Source organism: Micromesistius poutassou (assembly GCF_964030765.1).
Source record: "Micromesistius poutassou genome assembly, chromosome: 8".
In the NCBI taxonomy this organism is placed as follows: Eukaryota; Metazoa; Chordata; class Actinopteri; order Gadiformes; family Gadidae; genus Micromesistius; species Micromesistius poutassou.
In genome coordinates this window covers 6,804,484-6,829,217 of record NC_140278.1, presented here as the reverse complement: position 1 = coordinate 6,829,217, position 24,734 = coordinate 6,804,484, and the positions used below count along the sequence as shown (strand labels likewise).

General features: G+C 45.7%; 1 protein-coding gene across 2 annotated transcripts; it reads right to left on the bottom strand.

Annotated features, from left to right (window-relative positions):
- Positions 1-251: 251 nt before the first annotated feature.
- On the bottom strand, positions 252-17,097 carry zhx2a (zinc fingers and homeoboxes 2a). Of its 2 annotated transcripts, none has more exons than XM_084471737.1 (13): positions 16,747-17,097; positions 10,172-10,826; positions 9,091-9,825; positions 7,735-7,947; positions 6,600-6,875; positions 5,919-6,134; positions 5,742-5,826; positions 4,990-5,175; positions 3,773-4,227; positions 3,205-3,481; positions 2,627-2,801; positions 1,975-2,095; positions 252-1,676 (listed from the first exon to the last, which is right to left on the bottom strand). In XM_084471737.1, exons 2-12 carry the CDS (start codon positions 10,268-10,270, stop codon positions 1,978-1,980), a joined length of 2,835 nt encoding a protein of 944 aa, XP_084327863.1. In that variant the 5' UTR covers positions 10,271-10,826; positions 16,747-17,097; the 3' UTR covers positions 252-1,676; positions 1,975-1,977. The 2 variants fall into 2 exon arrangements, with proteins under 2 accessions (XP_084327863.1, XP_084327864.1); XM_084471738.1 differs by having other exon boundaries at positions 16,946-17,096.
- Between the last annotated feature and the right edge of the window lie 7,637 nt (positions 17,098-24,734).

Genomic DNA, 24,734 nt, shown 5'->3' with positions numbered 1-24,734 from the left:
ACCTGTCCTTTTAGCAACTTGGCAGCCCAGCATCAGTCCATGTCAGAAGGACAATTATGTTTAAGGCGATCAAGGGCATAAAAAGCAGTTATTTGAAGGCAGTCTGAAAGTCACATTTTAATTGTAATAGTCTATTACCAAATGTTATGTTTTTGCTCCAGGCAAACTGCACTACCCCCAGACTTCTGTGATTTGTGCTTTGCGTCGACGACACCCAAGTAATCAAATATTTTTGCGTCCTTATGCAAAATTCAGACAATACTAGTTCTTACAATTGGTTGTGTATTTATTGACCTCCTGTGGACTTGTAGAAAACGAATAAAGCAAGCGGTATTCCACAGTAGCCAAATGCGAAAGGAAAACAGTATCCCAGATACTTGTTTGTACATTACACTCAAGTAGCAGCAATGGACATTCAGCCAGCAACAACCAGAGCTCCAGCGGGGCCAAAGTCAATCTCATGAATCCAAGGGCTCTTTTTTTTTCTTTGGAAATTCCTCAAATGCTTTGCGAAGTATATTATAGGATGAAGTAATGACATAACATTAAGGTCAGTCCTACCGAGAGAAAAATCTGCAATTTTTACTGAACCAAACAATTTTTAGAAAATGTGTCAGGATCATATGGAAATCAAAAAAGCTTGATTTGCTAATTTTTACCCAAGCCATACATTCTAACCAAAAGTTGCCTGTCGATTGACAGTTTGAGATTATTATACATTTTTCATCCCTGTAAGCGTCGGACAGTAGATGGCAACATTTAAACGAGAAATATCCAACAGAACAAAACAAAAGGCAGCATGGTGCGAGATAATACAGAAATGTCTTACTCTTTTTACAATGCATCATGTCTATAGTTGAAATAAAAAGATATATATCGTCTAAAGCCTCAACACAACGCAGCGCTGTTGCAACAAAGCACACAGCTGATTGTAAAGGTAACTATATGAATACAAAAAAACCTATTGTTCACATGTGCACATTCATTCATTTGACTGCAAAAAAGTCCACCGTTTTACCTCCATTTGCCTACCAAGAGTGTGTTGTTTTTCTTTGTTAATACTCTGGCCTGGTCAAACCTTTGTTTTTCTGGTGATATTTAATACACAAGTCAAATTCTGAAGAATATTTGGGACCAGGGGGTGACGACCAACCATAACAACTAAAGCTCTCAGGTGATTGGATGGCCTGTTAGGGTAAAAACCAGTTGAAACCAGTTGCTACCATGGAAACATAAGTGCAATCTATTACCACTGTGTATACGACGCCTGCATTTCAATGTTTTATCAATTAACAAGGTGGTACTCTATTCGACTTCTGAAAAACACATTCCTTGTTCTGGGGGCACTGTTCAAAGATACTTCTTAAAAAAAGAAAAAAAACGTAACAAAATCTTCCCTCACAGCAAAACTATACAAAGCTTTTTTTTTTTTTGCAATACAGAAAATATGTACAAGGGTTTAAAAAAATGGTAGTGGTAGTAATAGTAGTATTAATAATGGTAAGAGCAATGCATCAAGTCCAGCTTTGGCACTCCATCTTCTGTCTCGGGCGCCGCACGAGGAACTCAAAAGACACCCATGGGTGCTTCTCGACTTCCATCACTGGCAATAAGGCAAAAAATGTATTCCTTCCAGAGTTGCCTATGTTCTGAGCCCCGGCAGTCAATCCTCTCCCCTGAAAATGAAGCAGAAAATTCATCATAAAAATAGACCTGCGACAAACCACATCATTATTTGACAGAGGGGCATTTATGAATACCAAGTCACAGTCCTAACATGATGGAGCTGGCGAGGCAGGAGATCATAAGACACACTCCTCTCACACTGTGTTTTCTGTTGCATCACAAACTCTCAAGTCCGGACAATAAGTGGGGCATGGCGTTTTCCAACATGGTCTGAATGCCTGCGGAGATATCCTACACTGTTCTACTACCCAGGCCTCCTTATGTCATCCATACATGGCCCTTACCCACCGTTCAGCCAGTGACCCTCGCGGGCTGCTCCAGGGGCAGTATCTCCGTGTCTGCCGCCAGCTTGGGTCTCTCCACCGCACTGTCGCTCTCTTCCCCCACCGCCACCATCACTTTCACCCACCTGTCAGAGACAAAGCCATGTGAGAGGTAGGCACAACCATTACAATGCGTTAGATCAGCCACAGTACTGACCAAACACAGAGCATGAGGCATTTCACACAAAAAGGCACAAAAATTCACTTTGGGTTTTGTATGTAGGCTTTTTTTTCTTATGAAATATTGGATGACAGCATACATCTTTATAAGCATTATATAGACTGATGACAAATTGATGATTTCTCTTTTCGATTTCAATATTGACACATTGTATTCCAGGCAGAGTATTTTCTATCCTGAACAAATATGGACTCCAACATTTTTTGGACATTTTTACTTGGTCTGGGGAGGGAAGGACTGATATCCAAAGTAAATACTTTGGTTGTGATTTTTTTTTTTTTTTACTAAATAGTTGTTAAAGGACACAACTTTTAACAACTTTTACTAAGCTATATGGTAACCAGTGTACATGCTTGTTTAGCATCAGTCTCTGTCATGCATGGGGCAGAAGAGCGACGTCCGCAGCACCCCCTCTCCCCCCCCCCCCCCCCCGCACCTCTCTTTGTCGGTGGGGTTGATGCTGGTCTCGGCCTGGTCCGCTCGGGTCCGGCTCAGGTCACTCACACTGTGGCCCAGCCTGTCGGTGAACCACTGGACCAGGTCGGGCCCCGACAGCTTGTTGCCCCCCGACCCGGCCTGAACCTCGGCGGTCCCTTCCGAGGCCCCCAGCGCTTTAGGAGAGGAGAGGAAATGAACCTCAAAGTTAGGGCTGGCCATTTGCTTTAGAAACAACAGTCATATTTGTTGAAATTCTCTTGACGTCCCGACAGCAATCAATAAATCAAAAAAAACGAGAAAAAAACTTTAAAAGCTTTAATTTACACTTTTAGCAAATACCATCTAAACACATGTAAAGTCAAATACTACTAATATTTAAATCATTTCATGTTCTACGATTAGGGTAAAGTTCCAATGTCAAAAGATTTGGCTTTCGGAGGTTCCACCCCAGTGTCCCACTGCGGACCCAGCCTATGACCCCAACCAGCAGGTACTGGTGCACAACCCCTCGTTAATGCCCCCCCTCACAGCAGGAGAGCCGATCACACCCCCAGGTTATCGTTCTCCTTCCCCTACCTTTGATGATCCTCGCTTCCTGGTGGACGGCGTTGGTCGCCGGTGGCGGCGGCTCAGCGCTGCGTCCGTTGTGCTCCGGAGCCGCTCTCTGCAGCGGCTCCGCAGCCCTCTGCTGCTGCTGTTGCTGGGGGCCCTCCATCCACTCCAGGCTCTGGCCGCTCTTCAGCAGCGCGCGGTGGTCCTTGAACCAGCGCACAATGTCTGTGCGGCCCAACCCGGTCTGGACCTCCAGCTGGCTGTACTCCTCGGGAGACGGCCACTGGGTCCGACTGAACACCTGGAGGGGTTTACATGTGGATGTTTTGTGAGGAGGGGGTCAGCGGGAGTGTGCGTCACTTTGTTGTCTTTTCATTTGGAGTGAGTGTACTTTATGGTTTTGGATTCACTAAATCCGCACTCTTTCAGCGACAGTCAGCGGGGATCTCAAAAGCATTCTCAATCCCATCGTAGTGACAGGAACAACAACAACAACAACGACATTGACAAGCCTGCGGGGAAAGAGAAGAAGGAAAGTCGGGGTCCCCAACCCCCACGGGCCCCTGGGCTCTACGTGTTGTTATGCCGGTACCTCTCTGAGCAGCGTGAGGCAGCGGTCGGTGATGGGGCCCGGGCTGGTGGAGGCCGAGAGGACGGGCGGGCGGGGCGAGGAAGAGGAAGAGAGGGACGCCGAAGAGGCGGCGAGGACCGGCGGCGACGCCGAGGACGCGGACAGTACCGGCGGGGGCTGCGGCGAGGACGCCACGAGCACGGGGGGCGAGGAGGAGGAGGAAGAGGAGGAGCAGAGGACCGGGGGCAGGGGCTCAGGGACCCCCGACGCCCCGTTGACCTGTGGCCCCACGCCGCCGCCACCGCCCGCCTCCTCCTTCTTCTTCTTCTTCTTCTCCTTCTCTGCCAGGGGGCCCACCCGGGGGACGGCCCCCAGGTTGAGCAGAGCCTTCTCCATGTTGTCCCGGAGCGCCCGGCGCTCCGAGAACCAGCAGTCCACCTCCGTCTGGGACAGCTTGGTGTCCCGGGACAGCTGGTCTGCAGGGAGATCGGGCCGCGGTCAGAGGTGTGCGTTTGTTTGTGTGCGTGCGTGTGCGTTTGTGTGTGTTCCCTTGACTTCTACGCGAGGGACCTGCCTATCATTTGATTACGGTTCGCAAGGACACCTTCTTTACCCCTGAATATCCTGGTTTGATTTCTAAAAGCATCTTCTTCTCATCTCATCTTCTTTAAAAGGTCCCATGTCATGCCACCAGGTGTGGTGTGATTAGCGATTGTGTGTGATGTGGCGTTACAAGCCGTTTTGAAAATCTGTCTGTTATGAGATCACAGGTGGGCGTGTCCACCTAGATGTGTGACGGACAGATGAGCAACATTCGCTACAGTCCACTGGGTAGGCTGGTAGACTGATCTATCCAGCACACATCTAGGTGGACACACCCACCTGTGATGTCATAACAGACGGCTTGTAACGGCTAATCACACCACACCTGGTGGCATGACATGGGAACTTTAATCAATGCAAATACAATTATACCTATCTACAAGCAGATAGATGCATTCTTAAACATATATATATATATATATATATATATATATATATATATACACACACACACACACACACACACAACAGTTCATCCCATCCATCCAAAAATAATTACACTACAGTCGTAGTAAAGCAAACATTTCAATGACTTTTCAAAGGAGTCCACATTGTGCCGACTGCATGCGTTCCTCAGCCATAGTACCCTGGGCGTGCATGTACCGTGTTACCGTACCCCCCCTCCACACCCTCACCTAGCTCCTCGTCCGTGGGTTGGCTGCTCCTCTGGAAGCTCTCCTCCAGGGCCGTCAGCTGCTCAGAGGACTTCCCCTTCACCCTCTCCAGCAGGGGGAAGTGGCTGGGCACCGCCCGCGCCACCACCACCTCCTTAGGCAGGGCAGGGGGCTCCGCTTTCACCAGCACCGGTGGAGGGGGAGCACCTGAGAGAGAGAGAGAGAGTGAGCGAGAGTGTTTTTTTTAAATTGAAATGATGCACAGAGGATGGTTTGTTTAGTATGGAAGTTGACTCTTGCTTGGCAATTGTTATCTCGTGTGCCATGGTCGTGCTATACCAGCCGATTAGATTCTAGTTTTAGTCAGTGCGCTATCATACATTCACATTTGTATGGCTCATCAACAATGAGACATAATATCAGCATGTACTATAAATAGGCATGTGTGGCATCACTTCTCAATGTGACGCTACACCTCCTCTTCAATACCAATGAATATTTGGTTCCCATTCATTTTCTGTGTGGAGGCTGGTGTAACCAAAACACAGCACATGATACCAGCTTCATTCTAATGATCTTATGTCCTGCAAAACGGATGAAATGCCTCTAATGACTGTGGGGGCCAAAATGATTGACAGTTACCATAGAAGCCATTACAGAAGTAAAACTGAATGCAGGATGACCAGTTCAGCGGTGATAAGAAACACAGAAAGGAGAACATCTAGTTACTCCACCAACAAAGACCCGAGCCCAACGACGCGTGTGTACACTACCTTTGATGTTGAGAAGCCGCTGGTCGCTGAACCACTTCTTGATCTCCCCTCTGGACAAGCCGGTGGTCTCTATTAGCCTGTAGATCTGGAGACACAATCAGGCTTAGAGTGAGAATCCAAAAATGGCTGCCCGGAGTGTCATCGTTGTCGTTTGTCGTACGAACTGTGATCCCTTACCTCGTCTTCCTCTGGGAACGGGCACTGGGTGTAGCTGTGCCGGAGCAACGACAGCTGCTTGGCCGTCTTGTTGGGGTCCACGGTGAAGCTGAGCAGCTTGGTGGACGCCACCTTGGTCGGGGCCAGGGGCGCCTGAATGGTCTGAATGATGGAGGGCCGCTTGATGCCGGTGGCGATCATGGGGGACGACAGGGGCCGCTTGAGGGACTGCACCACCTGTGGAAACGGGGGATGATGAGATGAGACGCTGCTTCATCAATCCTGGATGGGAAATTCGGCTGTAGAACGCACCGGACAGTCATAGAAATTAAAAAGAGATACACAGCCAAAAGATGTATGCAGAAAATATATAACAAAAATACAGAACAAATCAAGTCAAACTTAATTTAAAAACATTTTTAAACAGTTACCTCATAAAAGTCTCAAGTGACAATGCTTATCTAATAAAATAACTAAAACAGTGAAAGTAATAATAATAATAATGATAATAATAAAAATATTCACTCAAGGACACCAGTACAAAAATACACAAAAGTCATCAAAAAGAAACAACAATAAGATAACAAAAAATGATAAACAATAGTAAGAGACACAGCAATTGGCGTCAGATAGACTGGAGTGGACCCCATCACTCAGACATCACCGAGGAGGCCTGGGCTAATGGCCGCCGAGCGGTCGCACCTGGTTGGTCAGGGTGAGAGCCAGGGGGGCGCAGGTGGCCGTGGAGCCGTTGGCGACGGGCGTCAGCACCAGGCTGGTGGTGCCCAGGAGGTGACAGGGCAGGGACTGGAGGGACGCCCCCAGCTGGCTGCTGACCTTCAGCGAGGACGAGGAGGAGGAGGTGGTGCTGACGGTGGGGTGGGCGGTCGAGGGACGCGACGACGCCAACACCGTGAAGGTCTGCGTGGGGGCGGAGGTGATGGTGCCGTTGAACATCTTCTTCCTGGCCTCTTCCACCTTTTGTTGTTTTTTTTGTTGGTGGCGGAGGGGGGGGAAACATTTGAGTTTGTTTCATTTCCGCATCATTACCTCCGTTATTCACAGAAACAATGTATACCATTGATTAAAATCATGTTTTGTCATGGGTTGGGTAAGTCATTTATGAGCCTTTAGTTAATGATTAACAGATAGTAATAAACATTTGTAGAGGATTAATAAGTGCTTTGTTAAAGGGCCCCTATTTTACCACCAGGTGTGATGGTGATTAGCCATTACAAGCCAATTCAAATCGCCCGTCTACTAGTGACATCACAAGTGGGAGTGTCCACCCAGATGATTGATGGCTAGATCAGCCTACCAGCTGGTACAGTCCACTGGATAGGCTGGTAGGTTGAGCACTTATTAATCATCCACGTGTGTTTATTAATGTTTTAATGAATATTAGTTCATCATTAACCAAAGGCTTATGAATGACGTATGCCTGAATATTATTCTTAAGTGTTAACCTAATGTATTGATGAGTTCATTGCAAATTCAGTTTTCCTATTATTTACGTTTTGACTTGTTCTTGAAGAAAGATACACAAAACGAGAGCAAGACAAAAATAAGCGTATTGGTTTGTATACCTCACATACACACTAAAGCGTAGAATTAAAAAGAAAGTGAACTTCATCCTGTAACTTGATCCACATAAACATATGGCATGTGTTAAACATATGATAAACTCACTGGACAGTCTACAACCCAACTACAAAAGGGAAATGCAAAACAAGTCAAGGTTCCTCTGATGGAGCGGATCCTTGGCACCCAACCCCCTGAAGCACGGGAAGGGGCAAATGGATGATGATGAGACGCCAAACACACACACGGTACGTACCTCCTCGGGGGACCAGCTGATACCCTGCTTGAGCCTCTGGGTGGTGAACCACACCTTGATCTGCTCCTCGGGGTGCTTGGAGGCGGCCGTGAGCCAGGACAGCTCCGCCTGCGTGGGGTAGGGGAACTTGTTGAACGACGACATGAGCGTCAGGTTCCCGTCCAGCGACGGGTTGTACTTTGTGGTGTTGAGGGGCACCGCGATCTTCGGCACCTGGAATGACACACAGAGGTCATGGGTCGCTTTGGTTGTTGTTTTATTGTGACGGGGCTGAAAGGATCAGCCCCCAGTTTATTCATTCACATGGTTTAAAATCGTGCTCAAGTTGTGATCTCTTCCATGTTCAGGTCATGGACACTATTAGTTATCGTTATTGTAAATAAGAGCTTTAATAACGCTGTACAATGCCAGAATGTTCTTCTACTGAAAGACGCACAAAAATTAGAAACATATTTCCATGTAGGGAATATGTTTCTAATAGATAAGCAAGATAATTATCCTATGAATAAAACAATGGTCCTCACAGCTTCGGGAACATACCAAGTCCTAATTTTCTTGAATACAATAATGTATTCAATAGTATATCCAACAATGCCAATAATTTGGATTAAAACATATCGATTATAAACAAACATACAAATTAAATTAATTACACAATAATCATTGCTTGGGTTCTCACTCAAGAGAGGAACTCCACGAACATGCCTGCCATGTTTTATTAAATAACACATCATGCCATTTTAAAAGTTATACTAATATAATGAGTGTAATACTTCATGGTCTCCATTTGCCAATTACATGCCGTTTTCACGGCCCATTAGTGCTGCAAAAGGCCTGGAAATGGTTCTCCTCCATCATGTTACAATCAAATCCCGTAGAGCATTTTGACAGCATGCTGATTGTTAATAATCTTTTACATTCCAACTCGGCCCCCTTGAAACATGTTACTCTCAGCAGTAGAGTCAATTCTGCAATGGGGGACGACAATGCGTTCAACACACACACACACACACACACACACACACACACACACACACACACACACACACACACACACACACACACACACACACACACACACACACACACACACACACACACACACACACACACACACACGGTCCTATGTCATTCCACCAGAGGTGATTAGCCGTTACGAGCCGTTTTGAAAATCGTGGGCGTGTCCACCTAGATGTGCGACGTTGGCTACAGTACACTGGTAGGCTGATCTATCCAGCACACATCTAGGTGGACACGCCCACTTCTGATGTCATAACAGCCCGATTTTCCAAACGGCTTGTAACGGCTAATCACACTCACACCTGGTGGCATGGGACCTTTAAGGGCAGTCCTTACCTGGGAGAAGTTGGGGGGCCGCTGGAGGGAAGGCATGATGTGGGACAGGCTGTCCGCCTTCAGGAGGGTGGCCTCGGGGATGAGGACCGTGCCGTTGACGTTCACCGCATTGATCGGCTTCCTCAGTTCAGAGGTCAGGTGACCCAGATGAAACTCTGTTCGTTTGATGTCCGAGGAGGACATGACTTTGGGCTTGGCGAACTTGACGCCCGTGTTGGCCTTGCCCAGGCCGCCCTGCTCCTGCCCGTTCCTGAAGGCGGCAGCAGCAGCGGCGGCCGCAGCGGCCGGGTAAGACACGTTGTGCACGGCTGCACTGCTGCTGCTGTTGTTGTTGGTGGTGGTGGTACCGCAGCCCTCGATCGTCTGCTCCAGGATGGTCTGATTGTTGAGCTTGACGCGCTTGAACTTGAAGTTGATCTCCCCCGGGTGGCACTTCTCATTGTGCTCCGTCAGGGAGTCGAACTTCTTGGTGTTGAAGTTGCAGACAGCGCACAGGTAGAGCGGGTTGAGGATGACGTTGGGGTGGCTGGCGTCCACGTGCTCCTTGAACGCGTTGAGGTTCTGCGTGGAGAAGGGGCAGTACTTGCACTCGTAGCCGCCCTGCTGCTGCTGCTGAAGCCTGGGGGTGGCCGAGGCCTGTGATTGGTCCGGGGCGTCTGGAGGCTCTGACGGGGGCTGCTTCGGCATGTTGTCCACCGCCACAGCGGCACCCTGGACAGGCTTCTCTGGACTAGTCTGCCATATTAAGAAGAATGGATCTCATGGTGTGATCTCATGGTGTGATCTTCACAGTACGGTCCCAGATCTGCCCTTTACATATTTTTTTACTTTAAGCAGGAAAGTTGTGTACAATGTTCGTATTTGTTTTATAGTGCATTTGAGTTATGTTATATGCACAGGGCACATGAAGGCCAATTACTGCAGGCATATCCTTAAAATACCAGTAAGTGAGATGATGATTTTATCATGTATTAGAAAGGTTATCCAACATTGGATTGTAGACATGCTCACCTAAAAGAGGGCTCTCAAAAATCGGACAGGGGTGACCAATCTCTTTCTGCGAAAGGGCCGGTCAACATACCTCCATGTCGTGTGAGTCCTCATCCTCGTCATCCATCTCCACCAGGGTCCGGTCTGGTCGGATCATGCAGGGTGTGGACGCTTTCCGTCGGCTTGCCATGGCTGACCTTGACCCTGTTCAAGATCCAGGTGGACACGTGGTTTTGTGCTTGGTCCAGAGACGTAGGGGATAGAGCCTGTGGAGCAAGCCGACGGCCTGGGCTGTCGAGTTAAAGACAGGCTGCAGGGATACGGGCCTGGCACCAGGCCTGAACAGTGCAGAAGACACAGGGAGGGTGGGGTGGGGAAACGCAAGATTGGAGATGCCCAGGTTGGGGTGCTATTTTTAGGCAAACGACGCAACGACAAGTAGACTGGGTCAATGTCGTGGAAGAAGGAGCAAGCGGGTGAACGGTCCTCTGCGAACAGACCAGACCTATTGCAGACCCGAGCCGCAGTGAGAAGACCTATTCTACATGGAGGAACATTTCAGACACAGGAGTTGGGGTCAGAATGTGACCGAGGACCCGTGGAGGGGGCAGCGGGGGGCCCGGGTGTGCAGGAAGGAGGGCGGTGGAATGCAGAGGTCTGGAGGCGATGGCGGGGGGGGCTGCACTGACTGCCAGGGTCAGCTCCGGTGATGGAGGACCTCATGCACCTTCATTACACAGGACACTCTGCACGGACAGGAGAGACGAAGGGACGGATTAGATCAGGGGTTCCCAAACTTTTGAGTGACACGGTGCAGATCTGTAGTTATGAGAAATGAGAAAGAGGAGGCACACATCAGCTTTGGTGATAATAATTGAGGCGTAATTGATAATCCAGGGAAGCCAAAACAATATACGGAGTAGCTAGTTGTGTACATATGTGCTACAGTACTACTAGTGCCTATAGCAATGCAGAATCAATACAATTTCCATATTCACTCCAGCATATCACTACTGATGTCAATGTGCCAAATTGGGGTCTACAATTCGTAAAAATATTGTGTGAATCTGATGGTAACTTAATTTCCTAGGTCGTGATTGTGTGTATGTCGTGTTTCAATAAATACAATTCGATAACTTGACTTGAGAGTAAGAGACCCTTTATCAGGAGTCCTTACTTTCTGTTGCCATGGCAACACCAAGTCGGTGGTTGCTGTATCAGTGATACAATAACAATTGGCCTTCAACTTTGGAAAGGACGCAACTATTAGATCTATGAGAAGAAAGAAGGGTTAATTTTAACCCATCTCTAATTTGAGGTGTACAGCTCTAGCCTGGTATTTTTTTTTGTACAACATACAATTTTCCCAGCATTTAGTTTGGAGTATGTTTCAGTTAACACAATCTACAATACATGGGTATTGTAGATCCCCATGGTATTTCCCTGTGGTATTTCCTAAATTCCTTTGAGGAAAGAAGCCACAGTTTGTTGAAACTCACAAGAAAATCCCCTTTTTATTCATTGTCAGAATACTAAAGAAGAAAATAAAGAATCATTTTTAAAGACAAACAAGCAGTGAAGAAGAGCAGAGAATATTTAAAGGGAAGTGTTACGCAAAACATTTGAACAAACTACCTTATGTGTTTTTAAAAAATACATAACGAAAACCACCTCACAAATTTAAAAAATATAATATTACGTATATAAGAATAATCTAAAACATTAGTGCTGGGTCACGTATGGGGCTAGTCTAGACCAAGCCTTAAGGCTATGTCCAAGCTCTTTCCAGGCTTCATTAAACTTGGATGAAGTCTTCTCCCTGCCTGCTACCTGCTCTGTCTGGCTCTTACTGACGACCGGTTCGTCGGACTGGCACCCGATATCTCCTGAACCCTACATTTTCAGCGATATTAAAAACAACACTGCTTGTGTACTTTCCTCTTTATCTTATTGCAGAGATCCCCAGTGACACAACCAAAAGCAGCCAGGACATCTATTAGAACTGTCACATGCATATATCCAGTGTTATCTTTTAGGCACATTAAAGCAAGTCACAGAGCCCTTCTTGCCCAGATCTGCCGGATAAATCCTTTGCAATTACTTCAGTCACATCTTTTACGATTTACACTTGAGGCAACCTGGAAGAGGAGGAAATCGTCTAACCACATTTGCCATACATTGGCCGCTATGCCAAATACATGAAACCTCAAAAGGCATATTAAGGGGAGACCTGCTTAATCAAAAATGTGCTCTCAATATCAGTGAAGAAAGAGAAAGCCAGTCCAACACCAAATTCTCCAAATATTGGCGAATCACATACTCCTGGATCTGGTGTCCATGTTACCAAGGTAACAAGGAGTTAGCCATCAAGTGTGTCGCATTCATGTTGATTGATTCTTATGATAAAATTTACAAATTTCAGTCCATTTGATTAGTAGTTTATATTTTTGTAGATAGATATTTTTGAAGGACAACCGGTGCTAATTTCTAATGGGAGTATGGCGGCAGTTCGTCTCAGTCTGTGTGGGAATCCCAGGTTAGTATTCACCACCTGCTTAATGCCACTGAGCTGGTAGCATTCTCTGGAGTTCATTAAAAAACACATCCAAATAATAGTCTGCTGAACACAGCAGCTCATGTTAAAATGTGATTGTTTCACATCACTACTGTAGATATATTCTTGGACGGCTGGATGAGCCACGTTTTTCTATCAGTGGGGGAGTTGCCCTTCACTGGGCTGACTCCCTCAGACTGGAAAAGGGTTCACAGCACTTTTGGGTGGTGTGTGCGTGTGGGGATGTACAATTGGGCTCTACGCCACACTGGAGGTACGCAATTTGTACACCCTGCCTTCCTGCAGTGGGTGTGTCTCTTTTTTTTGGGAAGCTTTCATGTGACCGAGGATTGGTTTAGGGCTGACAGAAAGAGGGAGTATCCCCTCTCTGTGATTGGTCGATGTGGTGCAAAGGGTTTTTTAATTTTCTCTCTCGCCTTCTCTCCATTGTGCCCCTGCTCCCTTCACAGAAACCATAAATGGAGAGTATATATTAATGGCTATTGCATTCATTATACATGGCAATATTAAATAATGTTTAAATGTACATGCGTTTTAAAAAAATTACAACGGACAATTAAGATCTTTTTTTTTCTTTGTGAGCCTTCAAATGATTGTGCAAGTATAATGAATGTGTTTTTCAAATGGACATCACCTAAATCTGTTCATGGCAGGCTTTGGTGAAGCGTGGACACACGGTAGTTCACTCTGCATGGAAGTTACAGGTGTCCACTGCTCAATCAATTTTAAAGAGCCATGGACATTTCATGAGATTAATACATTTGGATCAGACAAAATCTTAGTTACAATAAGTCCCTGAACATGCAACTGTGATTCGGTCAATGAGATTCTCAGTGAGTAGGGCTCCACCGTGTATGTGATACTATACATACATGGTGCAGCCCTGCGAGGTATGAGAAGTGTTTACATTGCCATCACAGGGTCTACAGCATTTGTGGGCTCAACCAGGACACAGGCACACAGAGGACGACCCTGCCATTGCTGTTGCCTTAGTCACCCAAACAACGAGGCAGGAGGTCTGAAAATATCCAGCGCCACGCAATTCTACCGCGTTGGGTGACATCATCACAGCAGGGCTACTAAAGACATGAAAACGGCATCGGCTAAAACACAACTGACTCCTCCAGCTATGAGTCACATCAGACAAAAAAATGTGTGAAAACAGACTGTGTTCACACACCTAGTAGAGAAGTATTTAGCCACGGGGTTTGTGTTTTCCAATTTCCACGTATACGTTAATTAGTAAAACAGCACCTGCATAGGGACTCACTGCACTGCGTGCCTAAACCGCGGCCCCTCTGCAGAAGTATAAATCACCCTTTTGTGTCATTGGTTTTTGAACAAAACAGTCTATAAGCATTGAAAACATGTGTGTGGTTGATAATAGCAGGAGGCATGGATTAGCATACAGCATTTTTTTATGAATCCTGCAGGAACAACTATCAATCATTATTTTGACTCCAGATCTGTGATATTTTGCTGTGACTCAAAGGTTAGCCCGAAGTAATCCTGTAGGCTGCCAAAAGTAGCTCCTGGGGAGAGTAAAGACTACCATTGTCTAGACAGAGAGGCACACAATAAGAGAGTAAAGAGCAAGAAGATAGTGGCATCCTAACCATTGTTAGTGTCATATCTGCATGCAATACAACTTGAATGTAGTTGTTCAACTGAGGCTTTGAGCCAAAGCATCTCTTACCAATTAAATAACAGCTAAAAAGAATAAACATCGGAAAGGACAATCATTTTATCTCCATGTGTAGGGCTTCTATAATGCATCCGGGAACCTAATGACTGAACCTAATGAAATTAGCAAACGATACACCTACAGATTCCATCTTCAACCACTTCCACAATACAAACCTATACTTAGAACCTTTTATTTCGTACGAGTAGGAAATTCAAACCTATTGTATCATGCATCAAAATCCAGACGTGCTCATTATTTGCACATCTTGCCATCTTAAGAGGGTGGGAGGGGAATAAGTCTTCAAGGGGTCATACTGCACAGAATACCACTATTCTCTAAACAGGCTAAGTGTATTACCATGTTGTGAACACTGAGATTTCGTCCCTGACGCTGCCTGCATTTACTTATTTTGTTAACTGTTTTCTACTGAATTATTGTTGTGCCAGAAACTGTTGTCTGCTGTCTAGAAACACAAAAATCAGCACCATGGACAAGGAATGTCAAGGTATCAATACAAGTTATAAAATAAACAGATTTCCTTAAAACATCTTAGATTGAATGCAATCTTTCTTTTTAAAGCTGCCGATAAACTTCAATTCCTAGTCCTTAAACGTGTTTTTATAATTAATGAGTCAATATGCTGCTCTGTGGCATCATACTTTACCTCCTAGAAGGCAATTAGCAGTGGATGTCAAGAAGATTGATAGCACTTGTTGTGTAGCTAGCTATCCAATATGTGAGCTAGCTATGTTTGCAACATCAACACAAACCTGTAGTCAAGATTGAACATTGTTTACTAACATTGAACATTACATTGTTTGCTGCATTCTGATGAACAAAAGCTTGACAATTGGATAGTCTAACTTAATTTGCAAGATGCTCACAAAAGGTCTTCATTTTCTTGCAACTTGCAAACATGCACCACAGGACATAACCCTAATATGCATTGACCCATTCTCCTTCATTGTGTAAGCTACCCTTGTATCTCAGTGAGGATACAACATGTAGTGCAATGTGAATGTGATCCACTGTCTATTATCGTGACGGTATGCAAGTCAAATATGGGCCAAAAGTCTCTCAATGTGAATATGTTCTGACCACCTCATGAACAGTATGACAGATGTGTTACACCTTAACCTCTTTGCTGATGCTGTTCAATAGAAGATGAACAGCCTGCAAGGCAGTAGAGCACAACTCCCAGACCGCATCTAGTGTAATGTACCGAGTAATGTAAATAGACAGCCCACAAAAGTGACAACCGCTGGGTATCCACACTGACTCAAATGCTTAAAAAGGCAAGCTAGTTACCACATTGCGTTCCCTGTTGATGGATCGAACTGTGACAGTCCATCACCCCCTGTCCACTACCTACAGCAGCTTTATACTACAGACAACATAAATGTATTATCGTTATACGTCTCTATACCCAAAGGCATGTTTCCATGCCCCGCTACCCCTCTTCCTCTCTCTTTCCCTTTCCGCAGTTCTCCCAAATCCTGTGGCGGGGTGGAGGGGGTGGGGGGGGGACCACTGGAAAGTCTGGGAAAGTGCGACGCGGTTACACTGCGGGAGAATGGATAAAGAGCTTCCAGAAAAAAGTTATCATTGGTGTTTTTGTAGACTCTGGGTTCACAGCAGCCGTGGTGGTGCAGCAGCAGCGAGGTGAACCCTGCTGTTCGGTACGGCGTCGCCAGCACCGTGTGCGTTTCCGTCTGTCTGCAGCAGAAACGTCCGTGGTCACGAAGGGGGAGGAGGCGTCACCAGGAGCACGCCTACATCATCACGGTCGCCACGGTACCAGCCCAGAAATCAAAGTCTACACGTTACAGTGCACATAAAGTCGCTTTCACAAACCCCACAGAACCGACCTATGTGTAACCCGGCGTTGTCCAACGCGTTTATAGCTCGGTCCAGACGTTCGCGTCGCGACGCGGGCTAGAAGGGGGCCACAAAACGGTCTCCAAAAATGTTCCCTCGCCATCGACGTAACAACATGTCGGCAAAGGACGGCCATGTTTTGCTGGTTATGTCGACACTGGGAGGAAAGTGAGCACGATGGATTGTCTCGTTCTCAACACTTCGGACCGCATACAATCAACTGCAGCGAAAACTTAGCAGGGGGGGTGGGGGTGGGAAACACCGATGAAGAACTTTGCTTAGCCGACGAGCACATACGTTGTTCCAGGGTGCAGGTGGAGACAACAACAGGGCAAACAAAGTTCACGCGGCGAGACAAGTTAAAACACTAATACGGAGGCGCGGGGGGCTATGGCGGGGTCCCCCGCCGAGTTACCGCAAAGCTGGTCGAATGAGACAAAAACTAGACGACATGTGGCTTTGACTTAGGACACTTGTTTTGCGCCGTCTCGAATAATACGTCAAGGAGTAGTTGGGTCGTTCCTACCTGCCCGGGGGGTCTGGCACGATGCTCGGACGACACGGTAGATAGATATCCAAGTGGGAGTGTGAACCATCAGCTGGTCATGATAAGAAGTGTAGTATATTTAGACAATTGGATAGCTGGGAGAGACGACAGAGCAGGAGAATCGCGATCACAAGGAGGATCTACGGCACAACCCACATGACCGCCGACGTCAGCGTACGTATTTGCATGAGGTACCAGGGCGCCAGTGTCCGCTCGCAGCGCGTCCATGGCGCGGCGGGTCCAAAGTTCTGCAGTTCGCGCCATACGTATGCCTGTACCCGAGCTCTGCGTGAGCTGCCCTGGGAGTCAAGGTGTAGAAATGAATGAACAGTGTCTCGCTGTCAAGTTATTTCGCCGTAGGCGTTCTCCTCCCCCAAAACCCCAACCCGCCTGGAGATAATGAAATAATAAATGAAACCCCATAGGATGAAAAGAGACGCGGATGGACCTTCGCATCCCTCCTACAACCACCCAGTACACCCTCCTCTCTCCCTATTCTCTCTCTCTCTCTCTCTCTCTCTCTCTCTCTCTCTCTCTCTCTCTCTCTCTCTCTCTCTCTCCCCGCATGTAGTCTGTGTGTGTGTGTGTGGGGGGGGGGGGCTTTGTTGACTGTTCAGTAGACTTTCATATGGAGAAAGAAAACAAGACACACTTGGTACGCAATAGTGACCTCCACCGGCAGGTTTGAACGTATGGCACACTGGTAGGCCTATCTCGTCCTCAGATGGTGTCACTACAGCTGGGATGGTCATGCACCTCTTGTGACGATTTGGGGTTGGAATTTGCCCGCTCACTTATTGACTCACAACATGTCTACTTATAGGAGACCAAGATCCTAGTCCTGAGGTTATAATCAGACGACCAGCCATGTTTTAACAACAACGTTGGTTTGACAAAACATTAGAGCTGGCTGATTCAGAAAATCTTAACAAACCAGAATGTTAATAACAGATTGATCTTAATGATCCAAAAATGATGTTTTATGAAGTAATTATTTTTGAATTGCGTATTTATCTTCAAGCATACCACTGGTGCCGCAACACTTTGCCATGGATTTCAGCCAGATATCCCAGAGCACCTGAAAGTAGGGCTGTGGACACTGCGCATTTAAGTGTGTGTGTGTGTGTGTGTGTGTGTGTGTGTGTGTGTGTGTGTGTGTGTGTGTGTGTGTGTGTATGTGATTTTAGTAGTATAGGTATTGTTATCAATGGTCATTTGATAATGACAGACATTACATTACATTATGGCCTTTCATATGTCTGAACTGATATATGCAGCATCACTGACTGATCATGTTTTCTTTAGCTAGAAGTTACTTACAGTTGCCACTAGATGGCAGCAACAGACCGTATAGTGAAGTAAGTGGGGCCACTTTTTTTTTTCTTTTTTTTTTTAGCGTAGACGAAACACAACGCTGTTTCCTAGTTCGATATGAACTTGTTTCTTGCAACTTACGGAGATTCGAGTAAATAATTGTCAATTTTTAAACTGTGAACTTGAAACCAAAACCAGTACGCACAACGCTATAATGTAATAATGAACCATACATTCCACACTATGCAGATCGCAGACTCGCCATGACTCACACACTGACGACCAGTCGCCATCCTATACCCAAGTTCAACTGTGGCACAGCTGTTTACTATCAGGAGGGGCGAGAAGAAAGGACAATAGAAGCGGGGAAGGGGTGTGGGTAGGAGAACAGAGAAGCGAGGACAACAGCATAAATAAATATTGTCTCTGTATTGTTACTTGTCCTTTGTTATTAATCTAAAACAGGAGAAAGAAAATCCTTGCTATATGACATGTTGATTGGTGTAATATGCTGTAAGATGTCTGTGGTTTCTCAAATTATCTATCCAAAACCCTTTTCCCATAGTGTAGTACAGTATGTTTTCAGTTCAGACTCAGTCACAGGGCAACTGACCCAAGCATTGGTCGTTGTGCCAGTCTGCCTGTGAAAACACACCTGTGAAGACATAACACGGATATAACCATAATGACACGGTTTAAATACAAATATGACTATAAGTATAAGTATAAATGTGCCAATGTGCAGGGTTCCTGAGGTAATGAAAAATGAAATAAATAACAAGGTTTAAACAACAATCAGTCCTGGGGTGTGGGGTTTAGTCCTTAATCAAGTTGAGAAAAAGGAGGTGTTTGGGCTCGGAGGTGTCAGGAGTCAGTTGAGGTGTTGAAAAGTCTGATAGCTGATGGGATGAAAGAGCCCCCCCAAGCGCTTTGAGGCACGTGGCTGAATGAGTCTGTGGCTGAACGTGCTCCTGAGTTGCTTCAGCTCGGCGTAGAGAGGGTGAGAGGGATTGTCCATGATCGTCTGCAGCTTTCCTCTCATCCTCCTCTCTGTCACAGCCTCCACACAGTCCAGCTTCATCCCCACCACAGAGCTCGCTTTCCTCACCAGCTTATTCAGCTTGCTGGCACCTCCGCTCCCGATGCCTCCTCCCCAGCACACTGCAGCAAAGAAGGTGGCACTGGCTACCACAGACTGGTAGACCTGAGCCTCCTCAGGAAGAACAGCCTGCTCTGTCCCTTCCTGTAGAGGGCCTCCGTGTTGTCTGACCAGTCCAGTTTATTGTTTAGATGCACCCCAAGGAACTTATAGGTGTAATAGTGAATGCCCTATAAGTAAGGGCAAGAAAATAAACATGGCTGCTGTCCACCCAGTCGGGCCCAGGTGACTGTGGAAGAACCTAATGGAAATCATTGCAGTGGATCTGAAGAGTGACTGGGCCCACATTACTGAAGTGATCAACAGAACAGGAGTTTATATTGTTCTCTATGGGTTCTAAGGCCTTTTTTTAACTCGTCCTTTGGGGGTATTGGAAATTCATTGCGGGATTCTGAAAAATTGCACTTTCCAATTGTGTTATGACACTTGTAATGACAAGAGAACCATACACATGCCTACAATGTAAGTACATCAAGGATTACTTTAACAAAATGGCTATGGGTTGGTCACAGCAGCGCATGCTGTGAGATACTTGGCCACATGAGAGCTCAGTTGGCATGGAGTTGTAGGCATGCTGGGCGTGGAGATGCTCAGTTAGACGGCAGAGCCACCATCTGGAGACTCTGCTTCAGAGGCTGTTCAGAAAGGTTCCACATAATTAGGAAAATATTGACACAAAATTGTCAATTTTACTAATAGCTATTAACATGTCAATCATTTTGCAGATGCTTTGATCCAAAGTGGACAGGAGCCAGACTACCCCCCCCCCCCAACACCATCCAATTTTCATTTATAGTATGAATTTCTACATTAACAACATAAAAAAAGGCACATCTGATTGGATATTAAGAAACAGTCTCAAACTCAATTCAAACTTATTCATTATAATATGGTTTTGCCAGGACACTTTTATAAGTTTAGATCGTTGTCTGCTCCCACATCACCTATGTAGGTCTCTCAATATCTCTGTGACTTACGATCTTGTGGTCTGTTGCAATTTATGTGATCCATTTTTTTTGTTTTTTTTGCCAGACCATATTGAATATTTTCCCAGTCAAAGCACAATGCACAAAGCTAGGCCGTCTCATTGGTTCCCCAGGGGGGCACTCAGAGAGGAAGGGGCCCATTTACCAACAATTCATCACCACAGTTCTGTGAAATACTTACCCATGTGGTTTTTAGGGGTATTGTCACTTCACGAAATCTTGTGTGTAAGGAACGGAAGGATTTCATTGTGGATTCCATGGCGGTGTGACACAACTGTGAGTGTGTGCGTTGTGGTGATCATTTGCATGTATTGATAGACATGTTGACATGCTGTTTGTCTCCATGTGTGTGTGTGTGTGGTGGTGTGTGTGTATGTGTGTATTGTGTGTATGTATGTGTGCTCCTGCTACCTCAAAGGACCCTGCAAGCTAGGTTTAACAGAGCAACCACTATTTTCACACACACTCACTCCCACGCACACACACACACACACACACACACACACACACACACACACACACACACACACACACACACACACACACACACACGTGGTTACCATTAAACCGGAGGCTTTCAAGACGAGGGAAAAAAAGAGAGTGAGAAAAAAAAATAAACCTTTGAGAGATGGCAAGGAGTAAATATTACCTTTGAACTATTATACTCACAGATACGGGGGTCGCCTTGGGAGGTGGATCAGCCTTCAGTGACAGTGAGGAGAAGTCAACCCCGGTAGGTCAGAGGTGAAAGGAGGTAAATGGCAATCAATCCATCTGTGTCGCAATACACTTGAATATTGTGGAGTGTTGAATGTGCTTTCAGCACGGAGGCTACATTTGGAGTCAGCACTTAGATGTTTGCCATCGTCTTCCACTGTTGGCTGGAGAGGTATCCTCACAGGAGTCGTTTGTAGGGGGGGGGGGGGGGGGGGTTCCACTCCATGATTTATCAGCTGGCAGAGAAATTTACTGATCCTCAGAGTTACTCCTGCTTCTGATTCATAGGGAGAGTTCAGCGAGGACACGTTGAACGGTCCTGCCGGTGTCGGTAAAATATGAACTAATGTCGTTTCGAATTGCTAATGGCCTCGAAGTCCAATAAATTGAGATGATACACAAGAAGAGAGCTTCTGTACGTTCCGATTACCTTCTCGAAACGATGGCTTGGTCCAAGAGAGCTTCTGTACGTTCCGATTACCTTCTCGAAACGATGGCTTGGTCCCACAAAAGACAACATTAGTATAGCTGCCAGACAACCATGATATGCCTGATAGGACAGTTATTGGCTCGTCTAGACACAGACCTGAGTGTAGCTATACGTCGCGGTGTGTACTGTCAAAGCAATTCCAAGCGTTTTAAGCCTCAAGCCCTTGTCTATCATTAAAGTACACGGCACAGACCACAGCGCACAGATACTTATAATCTGTTCCAAATTGGGCCGTGTCACTGCTCTTTGGTTCCTCTTTCATTTTTGTGTATAAACAGTGAAAGTACATCAAAAAAGGTACTACTTGTGTAACATGCATCCAAACAGTGGCTCCGGGACAGTGTTGTAAACAGTGGCTAGGATGTATTTGATAAATACCAAGCTCAATAGTTTAGACTTAGAAGGTTTTTGTTGTTGTGCCATTCAGTTTAACTGTGCAAGAGTATGATGTCTGCTTCCTTTATATATATATATATATATTTAAGCAATAGATCACGACAGGCTGTGGTATACGGTCATTATACCACAGTTAAGGGGCGTTGTCCGTCCGTCTATCTCTCTCTATCTGTCTGTCTCTGTCTGAATTTCTTTCTCATATTTTGTTATTTAAAAGACAAATGTGTTTATGAGGCCATCTCTCTCATCAGTACGAGATGATTACAGATCTTGTCTTTGATTAGTCGTTTCACCTTTCAGATGTGCCGTACATGAATGGCAACCTACTAAATGCAAGGATATATTTAGTTAGCAGCACCAAAAGCAGGGATTGCATAATTTAAGTGAGAGATACTTCAAATACATGCCTTTTTAGTCCCATTGCAATGGTACTCCATTTTTGTCGAAGAACAATTAGTTAATTAAAATGGATCTATTTATGTATCTGTGATTTTTCAATTCATCATTTGGTTCTGTACAATGACATGATGCATCTCATACTAAGACAGTTGAAATAGTTGAGTGAGTTTAATAGAAAAAAGAAAAAGAAGAAAAAAACAAAAAAACAAACACAGTAGCACATAAAAACTGCACAGACGAACGTACACAATAGCACATGTGTAGCTGTCCTTCCTCACCGTCATGCATAAAACCAGTTCCGCTTTATTTCTCTTATGAGAAAAACAAAGGTGGGCTCCCCTGCTGGCTGTGTTGCGTGTTAAGTAAAAGCTAATTGGCTTGAAGTGGCCTAACGGACGGTGTGCCGTTACAGGCAAATTAATCAAGTCAAGCAGACGGGGGATGCTTGCTGTGAGCCTGGCCGGCGCTGCGCCACTCAAAGTGCCGATTTCGGGAAGCAGGATTCCTTCGACCTGACTGCCTGCGGAGGTAGCTTAGCACGTTGACTGAGCCACTGGGCCACTGATTCAGATTGAAAAGAATTGCTGAATAATGGGGGGGGGGGGGGGGTGGAAGGGGAAAATTGGTGAATGCCAGATCCATTACCCCGTGGATATTATTTGATGTGAGGTTTGGAATTTGGCGAGCTCGTCAATGTCGTGCTGACTTTAGTGTTTCCTAACGAGCGCCGCTGGCTGCGTAGGGGCGGGAGGGAGGCGGAACCGGTTCTGTGGGCGGGCTCCGACCGCAGACACGTACGCTGTGGACCCCCCCACGCATAGTGTCTCTCTGAGAGGCGGTACAGTAGGTTTCTTCACTCACTATACCGCAAAAAGGCCCTCAACAGCTCAATGGGCCAGTGGAAAGGCAACTGCTTCTTCTCGGTTAGTGTGGACCAGCTAGACGTGGCCGGCCTACCTCTGCAGCTGAACCTCCACACACAGTGTCCCCATCCATCCCTGGAAACACAAAATGCAGGCATAAGCTCAGGTATAAATGCTTGATCACATACGCACACACGCACACGCACACGCACATGCACGCACACACACACACACACACACATACACACACACACACACACACACACACACACACACGCACGCACGCACGCACACGCACACACATGCGCACCGTGCCACATGCACAGACACACATTGACTGTGAGTGAAGATGTCTGTAACTACACACAATAGGTATCTGCATTGGGGTATTTGAGTGTGGTTTCCCTCCGAATGCATTCTATCGATTGCAGCAGTGCTCGATTGCAGCAGTGCCTAAGGGCGCATCATTGAAGGATTATGTTGTCTTAAGAATGTATCATGTGCTCTGCCAGTGATGGGCCCCATGGTTAATCCTAAAATGAACAATTATGTGATTTGCATGGATTTCCATCCACAACACTCACACTCTGCTCTTTCATTGGGATCTCTATGATGCAGATGGAATTTGCAGTCAGTGTTTGATGATGTCCACTGAATGCATACACAGACTATTTAACTGGAGTGAACCAAACACGGGATGCACAGCAAAAACACAAACAATTTTACTTATTGAAGTAATAAAAATGGCTTTAGCTATTTGGTTCCTCTGTTTACATGAAATGCATGTAAATAAGTCATCAAAGCAACCATCTCATGTTTACGTGCACAAATGTTACGCACATAGTAGCCCAATAATTTTTTTGTGGATTATCTCTTTTTCCAGGAATATTTTCTCTAGCCAAATGGAGAGCAAACGAAGCGTGTGGATTTTTGGGTCTCTCTCTCTCTCTCTCTCTCTCTCTCTCTCTCTCTCTCTCTCTCTCTCTTTCTCTCTCTCCCTTACTCTCCCTCGTTCCCTGAATAATATGTGAGTTCACAAAAGGTCATATACTGTTTATTCAAATAAAAAAATGTCTGTGGGATTTCAATAAAATCAGGAAATCATCATCTGGAAAATGAAATCAATTGGATGATTTAGGTAACACTAATTAAATGCTAGATTCAGAAATTATCTTAATGATGGAGGAGGAAGTAAAATCAGTCAAAGATCCAGCACTCATCAGATGAATCGAGAAGGTGTTCTAGCAATGTGTGCTGGAAAGAAATGGCAGCTGATTCATTCGATTGTATTTTCTCAGTGGTGCATTAACTCTACTAAATCCCTCTACAAGAGCCAGACATCTTAATCTCTGGGATCTTGGCAAATTGATGTTGTGTTTGGCACTGTAATGTATTATATATCTTTCACAATTGGTACAATACACAGACAACACATGGAAGCAAATATACTTTGGATAAGATTACAAAGAAGGATTACAACACTTTGGTCAATGGCTCCTAGGGTCGCTGCTGCATTACCCCAGTCCTCCACTAGGTATGGCTAATGGAGAGGGCTGGAGCACCTGTGTGTGCACCTTTATTGAACACTTCATTGAAACGTTTATTATAAAAATGTGGTTTTATTTCAAAACAAGGTCAAAGGC

Excerpts from the sequence above, each read along its gene's own strand:
- zhx2a (XM_084471737.1), bottom strand. The coding sequence starts at position 10,270 with ATGGCAAGCCGACGGAAAGCGTCCACACCCTGCATGATCCGACCAGAC. Across the intron at positions 9,826-10,171 it reads AGGACTCACACGACATGGAG|ACTAGTCCAGAGAAGCCTGT; the intron begins GTATGTTGACCG and ends TTAATATGGCAG. Across the intron at positions 3,482-3,772 it reads GCCTCACGCTGCTCAGAGAG|GTGTTCAGTCGGACCCAGTG; the intron begins GTACCGGCATAA and ends AAACCCCTCCAG.